General features: G+C 54.3%; 1 protein-coding gene across 1 annotated transcript in view; it reads left to right on the forward strand.

Moving 5' to 3' along the window:
* The first annotated feature begins 2088 nt into the window (after positions 1 to 2088).
* NOS3 (nitric oxide synthase 3) overlaps positions 2089 to 9507 on the forward strand; it is a 28602-nt gene continuing 21183 nt past the window's right edge. Inside the window, 8 exon segments of the mRNA XM_087919121.1 lie at positions 2089 to 2273; positions 6620 to 6722; positions 6838 to 6850; positions 6853 to 6982; positions 8375 to 8541; positions 8781 to 8871; positions 8972 to 8991; positions 8994 to 9112. Of these exon segments, the coding sequence (XP_087775247.1) occupies positions 2161 to 2273; positions 6620 to 6722; positions 6838 to 6850; positions 6853 to 6982; positions 8375 to 8541; positions 8781 to 8871; positions 8972 to 8991; positions 8994 to 9112 (756 nt within the window). The 5' untranslated portion in view covers positions 2089 to 2160.

A 9507-nucleotide genomic window follows, 5' to 3' on the forward strand; every position in this document is an offset into this window, starting at 1 on the left:
CAGGAGACCCTTCTCCGAATCCTGGCATGGTGGCCGGGGACCTCGGAGGTCATCTAGCCCAACCCCGTTTGAAGCAGGAGATCCGACAGAATGACCCAGGTGGAAGGGGACCTCAGAGGAGGACATCCGGACCCTTTTGGAGTAAAGAAAACAACAGGGTTAGAGGAAGGGGCCCCTCGGAGGTCATCCAGCCCAGCGCCCCCTGGCTCAAATAAGAGACAGTTCCAGAATCACAGGAGCTGGAAGGGACCCTGGAGGTCATCCAGTCCAACCCCCCCGCTCCTTCCCACCCACCCCCCGCTCAGGCAGCGGGCCTTTACAGAATGGAGGAAGGGTCCCTCGGAGCTCATCCAGCCCAGCCCCCTGCTCAAATAAGAGACAGTTACAGAATCACAGAGTCGGAAGGGGACCTGCGAGGTCGTCTAGTCCAACCCCCTGGCTCGAGCATGGTGCCCCTGGCAGAATAAGAGACAAAATGGAAGGCGCTTTTAGACGCCATCTACTACCCCTTCCTCCTTCTCCCTCTCCGCACCCCACTTCTTTCGGCCCCCAGCGAGGGAGTTCGGGGGTGCGGGAAGAGACAGAGGGCCCGTCTAGATGCCCCGTGGGGTCTCATTCAACCCCCCCGCCCAGGCAAGACCGGACCTTCCTCCTCCTCCTCACTTCACCCCACCACCTCATTCTGGGGATGCTCCACCCGAGCGAAGGAGAGGGAGAAGAGGCAAGGGGGTCCGCTCTACATGCCCCTTCGGGTGCCCCACAAGGGTGGGGGTCACTCCGCCGTGGACACCCTCGGACCCTCCTCACTCACTCCCCACCCAAGGACATCCTGACAGAATCATAGAGCGACAAGGTTGGAAGGGACCCGGAGAGCATCTAGTCCAACCCCCTCCTCAAGAAGGACTTCCTTACAGAATCATAGAGTGACAGGGTGGGAAGGGACCTGAGAGGGCATCTAGTCCAACCCCTGCTCAAGAAGGACTTCCTTACAGAATCATAGAGGGACAGGGTGGGAAGGGACCTCGGAGGTCATCTAGTCCAACCCCTCCTCAAGGAGGACTTCCTTACAGAATCATAGAGCGACAGGGTGGGAAGGGACTTCGGAGGTCATCCAGTCCACCCCCTCCTCAAGAAGGACTTCCTTATAGAATCATAGAGCGACAGGGTGGGAAGGGACCTCGGAGGTCATCCAGTCCAACCCCCTGCTCAAGAAGGATCTCCTGACAGAATCATAGAGCGACAGGGTTGGAAGGAACCTCGGAGGTCATCCAATCCAACCCCCTCCTCAAGAAGGACTTCCTTACAGAATCATAGAGTGACAGGGTGGGAAGGGACCTCGGAGGTCATCCAGTCCAGCCCCTGCTCAAGAAGGACTTCCTGACAGAATCATAGAGTGACAGGGTTGGAAGGGACCTCGGAGGTCACCCAGTCCAACCCCTCCTCAAGAACGACTTCCTGACAGAATCATAGAGCGACAGGGTGGGAAGGGACCTCAGAGGTCCTCTAGTAAACCCCCTGCTCAAGAAGGACTTCCTGACAGAATCATAGAGAGACAGGGTTGGAAGGGACCTCGGAGGGCATCTAGACCAACCCCTGCTCAAGAAGGACTTCCTTGCAGAATCATAGAGCGACAGGGTTTGAAGGGACCTCGGAGGGCATCCAGTCCAACCCCCTCCTCAAGAAGGACTTCCTGACAGAATCATAGAGTGACAGGGTGGGAAGGGACCTCGGAGGGCATCCAATCCAACCCTTCTGGCAGCCCTCGGCACCAACAAGGGAGAGCCGGGGGGGTGGTTGAGGGAAGAGGCAAGTCTAAACGCCCCTTAGGGTACCCCACGGGGGGTGTTCACTCCGTCGCGGACACCCTCGGACCCTCCTCACTCCCCCCACAAGAGCCCTCCTCGGCACCCACAAGGGAGAGGCCTGCGGGGGGGAGGCGCTGAGGGAAGAGGCCGAGGCCCGTCTAGATGCCACGGGGGTACCCCTCGGCGTGGCCCGCCAGGGGACAAGGATCCTGAACCGCCTCTCTTCCCATTCCAACTTTCTCCGACCGACGCCACCCCCCCCCACGCCCCGTCTTGGAAAAAAGCAGGATTTCCTGCCTTGGGGCCGGGAGGAGAAAAAGTCGCCCAAGAACCGACAAGGGAGAGAGAGAAAGCCATGGGGAACAATTGGGGCGGGGGTCCCACGCCGGACGGCGCCCGCGGGCGCACCCTCTGCTCCCGCCACCGGCCCTCCACCTCGGACGAGAGCGACCCCAGCGCCAAGAGCAGGTTGGGGGCCAAAATGGAAGGAGGGGGACGGTTGGAATCCATGGGGAGGGGGAAAAAAAGGCGGGATTTGAGTCCATGAGGGGAAAAAGAACGGGATTTTAAGCCATGAGGAGGAAAAGGGGGAATTTGAATCCATGAGGAGAAAAAAAGGAGGATATTGATCCATGAGGCGGAAAAAGGGGGATTTTAATCCATGGGGAGGAAAAAAGGGGGATATTGATCCATGAGGCGGAAAAAGGGGATTTTAATCCAGGGGGAGGAAAAAGGGGGATATTGATCCATGAGGCGGAAAAAGGGGGATTTTAAGCCATGAGGAGGAAAAAGGGGGATTTTAATCCATGAGAAGGAAAAAGGGGGATTTTAATCCATGAGGTGGAAAAGAGTGGGATTTTAATCCATGGGGAGGAAAAAGGGGATTTTAATCTATGAGGAGGACAAGAGGGGGATTTTAATCCATGGGGAGGAAAAGAGGGGATTTGAATCCATGGGGAGGAAAAAGGGGGATTTGAATCCATGAGGAGGAAAAAGGGGGGATTTTAATCCATGAGGTGGAAAAAGGGTGTTTTTAATCCATGAGGATGAAAAAGGGGGATTTTAATCCATGAGGAGGACCAGAGGGGATTTTAATCCATGGGGAGGAAAAAAAGGGGATTTTAATCCATGAGGAGGAAAAAGGGGGATTTGAATCCATGAGGAGGAAAAAGGGGGATTTGAATCCATGAGGAGGAAAAAGGGGATTTGAATCCATGAGGAGGAAAAAGGGGGATTTGAATCCATGAGGAGGAAAAAGGGGGATTTGAATCCATGAGGAGGAAAAAGGGGGATTTGAATCCATGAGGAGGAAAAAGGGGGATTTGAATCCATGAGGAGGAAAAAAGGGGGTTTTAATCCACGAGGAGGACCAGAGGGGATTTTAATCCATGAGGAGGAAAAAGGGGGATTTTAATCCATGGGGAGGAAAAAGGGGGATTTGAATCCATGAGGAGGAAAAAAGGGGGATTTTAATCCATGAGGAGGAACAAAAGGGGGTTTTAATCATGAGGAGGACCAGAGGGGATTTTAATCCATGAGGAGGAAAAAGGGTGATTTTAATCCATGGGGAGGAAAAAGGGGGATTTGAATCCATGAGGAGGAAAAAGGGGGATTTTAATCCATGAGGAGGAACAAAAGGGGGTTTTAATCCATGAGGAGGACAAGAGGGGATTTTAATCCATGGGGAGGAAAAAAGGGGATTTTAATCTATGAGGAGGAAAAAAGGGGATTTTAATCCATGAGAGGAAAAAAGGGGGATTTGAATCCATGGGGAGGAAAAAGGGGGATTTTAATTCATAGGGGAGGAAAAAAGGGGGATTTTAATTCATGGGGAGGAAAAAGGGGGATTTGAATCCATGAGGAGGAAAAAGAGGGATTTTAATCCATGAGGAGGAAAAAGGGGGATTTTAATTAATGGGGAGGAAAAAGGGGGATTTGAATCCATGAGGAGGAAAAAGAGGATTTTAATCCATGGGGAGGAAAAAGGGGGATTTTAATCCATGGGGAGGAAAAAGGGGGATTTGAATCCATGGGGAGGAAAAAGGGGATTTTAATCCATGGGGAGAAAAAAAGGGGGTTTTAATTCATGGGGAGGAAAAAGGGGATTTTAATTCATGGGGAGGAAAAAGGGGATTTGAATCCATGAGGAGGAAAAAGAGGGATTTTAATCCATGAGGAGGAAAAAAGGGGATTTTAATCCATGGGGAGGAAAAAGGGGATTTTAATCCATGAGGAGGAAAAAAGATTTGAATCCATGGGGAGGAAAAGAGGGGATTTTAATCCATGAGGAGGAAAAAGGGTTTTAATCCCTGAGGAGGAAAAAAGAGGGATTTTAATCCATGGGGAGGAAAAAGGGGATTTTAATCCATGAGGAGGAAAAAAGGGGATTTTAATCCATGAGGAGGAAAAAAGGGGGATTTGAATCCATGGGGAGGAAAAGAGAGGGGATTTTAATCCATGGGGAGGAAAAAAGGGGGATTTTAATCCATGAGGAGGAAAAAGGGGGGATTTGAATCCATGGGGAGGAAAAGAGGGGATTTTAATCCATGAGGAGGAACAAAAGGAGTTTTAATCCATGAGGAGGAAGAAAGGGGGATTTTAATCCATGGGGAGGAAAAAAGGGGATTTTAATTCATGGGGAGGAAAAAAGGGGATTTGAATTCATGGGGAGGAAAAAGGGGGATTTGAATCCATGAGGAGGAAAAAGGGGGATTTTAATCCATGAGGAGGAAAAAAGAGGGATTTTAATCCATGGGGAGATAAAAAGGTGGGATTTGAATCCATGGGGAGGAAAAAAGGGGGATTTAATCTATGAGGAGAAAAAAAGGGGGATTTGAATCCATGGGGAGGAAAAAGGGGATTTTAATCCACGAGGAGGAAAAAGGGGGATTTGAATCCATGGGGAGGAAAAAAGGGGATTTTAATCTATGAGGAGAAAAAGGGGGATTTGAATCCATGGCGAGGAAAAGAGGGGGATTTTAATTCATGGGGAGGAAAAAAGGGGGATTTTAATCCATGAGGAGGAAAAGGGGATTTGAATCCATGGGGAGGAAAAAAGGGGATTTTAATCCATGAGGAGGAAAAAGAGGGATTTTAATCCATGAGGAGGAAAAAAGGGGGATTTTAATCCATGAGGAGGAAAAAAGGGGGATTTTAATCCATGGGGAGGAAAAAAGAGGGATTTTAATCCATGAGGAGGAACAAAAGGGGATTTTAATCCATGAGGAGGAAAAAGGGGATTTTAATTTATGAGGAGGAAAAAAGGGGGATTTGAATCCATGGGGAGAAAAAGAGAGGGGATTTTAATTCATGGGGAGGAAAAAGGGGGATTTGAATCCATGAGGAGGAAAAAAGAGGGATTTTAATCCATGGGGAGGAAAAGAGGGGGATTTTAATCCATGGGGAGGAAAAAAGGGGGATTTTAATTCATGGGGAGGGAAAAAGGGGTTTTAATCCATGGGGAGGGAAAAGGGGATTTTAATCCATGGGCAGGAAAAAGGGGGATTTTAATCCATGAGGAGTACCAGAGGGGGATTTGAATCAATGGAGAGGGAAAAGATGGGGCTAGAAATCATCATAGAATGACGGAAGAGACCTCAGAGGTCATCTAGCCCAACCCCTGCCCAGGCAGGAGATAACCTCCTAGAATGACGGAAGTGACCTCAGAGGTCATCCAGCCCAACCCCCTGCCCAGGCAGGAGATATCCTCCTAGAATGATGGAAGAGACCTCAGAGGTCATCCAGCCCAACCCCCTGCCCAGGCAGGAGATATCCTCCTAGAATGACGGAAGAGACCTCAGAGGTCATCCAGCCCAACCCCTGCCCAGGCAGGAGATATCCTCCTAGAATGATGGAAGAGACCTCAGAGGTCATCCAGCCCAACCCCTGCCCAGGCAGAAGATATCCTCCTAGAATGACGGAAGAGACCTCAGAGGTCATCCAGCCCAACCCCCTGCCCAGGCAGGAGATATCCTCCTAGAATGACGGAAGAGACCTCAGAGGTCATCCAGCCCAACCCCCTGCTTTTCCTCTAGGGACAGAGTTGGAAGGGACCTCAGAGGTCATCCAGCTGCACCCTCTGCTTAGGCAAGAGATAGCCTCATAGAGTGATGGAAGGGACCTCAGAAGTCATCCAGCCCAACCCCCTGCTTTTCCTCTAAGGGACGGGCGTTGGAAGGGACCTCAGAGGTCATCCAGCTGCACCTTCTGCCTAGGCAAGAGATATCTTCACAGAGTGTTGGATGGGACCTCAGAGGTCGTCCAGCCCAACCCCCTGCTTTTCCTCTAGGGACGGAGTTGGAAGGGACCTCAGAGGTCATCCAGCTGCACCCTCTGCCTAGGCAAGAGATATCCTCATAGAGTGATGGAAGGGACCTCAGAGGTCATCCAGCCCAACCCCCTGCTTTTCCTCTAAGGGACGCGTCGTCAGAAGGGACCTCAGAGGTCATCCAGCCAAACCCCTGCTTTTCCTCTAGGGACGGAGTTGGAAGGGACCTCAGAGGTCATCCAGCTGCACCCTTTGCCTAGGCAAGAGATAGCCTCATAGAGTGATGGAAGGGACCTCAGAGGTCATCCAGCCCAACCCCCTGCTTTTCCTCTAGGGACGGAGTTGGAAGGGACCTCAGAGGTCATCCAGCTGCACCCTCTGCCTAGGCAAGAGATATCCTCATAGAGTGATGGATGGGACCTCAGAGGTCGTCCAGCCCAACCCCCTGCTTTCCCTCTAGGGACATTATCGGAAAGGACCTCAGAGGTCCTCCAGCCCAACCCTCCCCCTCTATTTCTCCCTCTTCCTCCCTCCCTCCTCCCCACAGCTTGCCAGCCGAGCGCCCGGCCGAGCCTCCCCGCTACTCCCGCCTCAAGAACTGGCAGACGGGCGCCATTCTCTACGACACGCTCAGCGCCCAGGCCAGGCAGGTGAGGGCGCCCACGACCGGATGTGTGTCGGGGGGAGAGGAAGGGCTGACCCCTTAGCCAAGCCTGGGGAGGGAGGGGAACAAATGGACCTGCCACCTCTGGCCTCTTTTGCCAGGAGGTGCCATGCAGTGCCGGCGCTGCCTGGGCTCCTCCATGGTCCCCAAACAGATGCTCTGCGGCCCCGACAGCGATCGCTCGGAGGATCAGCTACTCAGCCTTGCACGGGACTTCATCACCCTCTACTACAGCTCCATGAAGCGGTAACACCCCAAACACCCCCAAACACAGCCCCGCCCCTTAGAAATGGGCACCCATCTTCTTCCCCTACAGCCTGGTATCCATGATGGCACCCCTCTTTCCCAGGGGGAACCCCGTCCTCTTTCCCTACAGTCTGGAAGCTATGCCTACCTGCCTGGATCCTGACACTCCACTTTCCCGGGGTACCCCGTCCTCTTTCCCTACAGGCCGGCATCCCTCCTCCTGGCCCCCACTTTCCCAGGGGGAACCCCCTCCTCTTTCCCTACAGGCCGGCATCCCTCCTCCTGGCCCCCCACTTTCCCGGGGGAACCCCTCCTCTTTCCCTACAGGCCGGCATCCCTCCTCCTGGCCCCCACTTTCCCAGGGGAACCCCCTCTTTCCCTACAGGCCGGCATCCCTCCTCCTGGCCCCCACTTTCCCAGGGGGAACCCCTCCTCTTTCCCTACAGGCTGGCATCCCTCCTCCTGGCACCCCACTTTCCCGGGGCCCCCATCTTCTCTCCCAACCGCCTGCCACCCTTGCCTTCCCTCCCTCTTGTCAAAGCCTCCAGCCTGCGGGGAAAATCGGGCTGAAGGAACGGACCCATGCGTCCCCAGCCGGGAGCGGAGGGACAGGGCAGGGGAGTCCAAACTCTCCGGGCCAAATCTCCCTTTTAGGACTCCGCCTCAAAGATGTGCTTGGAACCCCTAACCGATCACATCAAGAGTGGGAAGGACCCTGGGAGGTCATCTAGCCCAACCCCACTGCCCAAGCAGGAGAAACACCCCCCCCACACACACACAGCAACCATGGCTCACAAAACGACCGCCCAATCTTGGAAACCGAATCCTGGACGCTTCCGAAGGGGACGAACTTCCTCTCCACGGACCGATGGGCGGTTTCCCCCTCCCCCGACGATAGAAGCCCCTCCCTCCGGGACAGGCCCCACCCTATTTTTTCCAGGGAGGGGAGAGAGGAAAACACAGGGAGAGGGGGAGGGACCCTTCCCCCTTGCCTTTCCCCCTCCCTCCTCTGTCACGATCGGACCCCAAATCTTGACGTGGGAGGAGCTGATCGCTTGCCTCCCTTAACGCCGCTCGGCGTTTCCAGGATCTTTGGGACGGCCAAAGCATTTCCCAGATTCCCTCCCATTTTTGGGGGAACATCCCGACTTGTTTAACGACTGGAGCGTAATCCGCAATCGTCCAGCGATTCGGCTCGGCCCTCACTTGCCGGAGCGTCCCCCCCAAACGAGACCCGAACCACCCTGGAGGGTTGGTGGGTGAAGAAATAGGGGGTGAAATCCCTCAACTCCCTTCCCTGACGGAAACCCCCAAAACCCCTTCCAAGGGATCGTCTCACTTAGTGACCTCGATTCGAGAGAGAGCCTCCTCTCTTTCTCCCCCCCCCACCAGGGCCGAATCCCAAGCTCACCACCAGCGTCTCCAGGAGGTGACCAACCAGATCCTGGACACCGGCACGTACCGCCTTCTGGAGGCCGAGCTGGTCTTCGGCGCCAAGCACGCCTGGCGCAACGCCGCCCGTTGCCTCGGTCGCATCCAGTGGAACAAGCTGCAGGTCCGTCTGGTTGGGGGGGTTCCCGAAATCGGGACGATTGATATCCGGGATATAAAACCTCCCCACCCCCAACTCCCCGCCCGATTCCAGCTACCTTTGGTCCCTCGTCCTCGTTCGGCGTCCGTTCCCTTCTCTTTTCCCGCCCGCATCCACATCCCCTCCCTCTGACGGATGACAGCGGTCAAAGTCGGGGATCCCCCACCCCGCGACCCCATTCCTGCTTTCGACTCTCCTCCCCACCAGGTCTTCGATGCCGAGACATCACCAGCACCCAGGAAATGTTCACCTCCCTCTGCACCCACATCAACTACGCCACCAACCGCGGGAACCTCCGGTGAGCCGGCGGGCGAAGGCCGGCGGTCGTTCGGTCGGTCTTGGCGGGAGGTCGAAACCCTGACCCGCCCGCCTGCCCCGTTCGCTTTCCTTCCTCCCAGGTCGGCCATCACCATCTTCCCCCGCGGGCGGCCGGGCGAGGGGACTTCCGGATCTGGAACCAGCAGCTCATCCGCTACGCCGGGTACAAGCAGCCGGACGGCGCCGTCTTGGGCGATCCGGCTAATGTGGAGATCACTGAGGTGAGCCTAGGGCAGGCGGTCCGTGATGGACGAGCGAAAGGGAATCTCGGTTTGTTTTTATTTCTCCCCCGGTTGGCTAAGGCTGAAACGAGGAGCTTTGTCCTCTTGGGTGACTTTTCTCCCACGGTTCTTCAGGGAATCGCGGCCGTTTGTTAAGTGAATGACAGGTTTGTGAAGCGAATGGCACATTCGTTAAGCGAATGGCACGTTCTTTAAAGGGAATCGCATGTTCGTTAAGCGAATAGCACGTTCGTTAAGCGAATGGCACGTTCTTTAAAGAATCGCAAATTCGTTAAGTGAAGGGCATGTTCGTTAAGGGAATGGCACGTTCGTTTAGTAAATGGCACGTTCGTTAAGCGGATTGCACATTCGTTAAGAATCGCACATTCATTAAA

This window comes from Pseudonaja textilis, unplaced genomic scaffold (genome assembly GCF_049901715.1).
Source record: "Pseudonaja textilis isolate UNSWEBS1 unplaced genomic scaffold, rPseTex1.2 PTEXSCF27, whole genome shotgun sequence".
Lineage (NCBI taxonomy): Eukaryota > Metazoa > Chordata > Lepidosauria > Squamata > Elapidae > Pseudonaja > Pseudonaja textilis.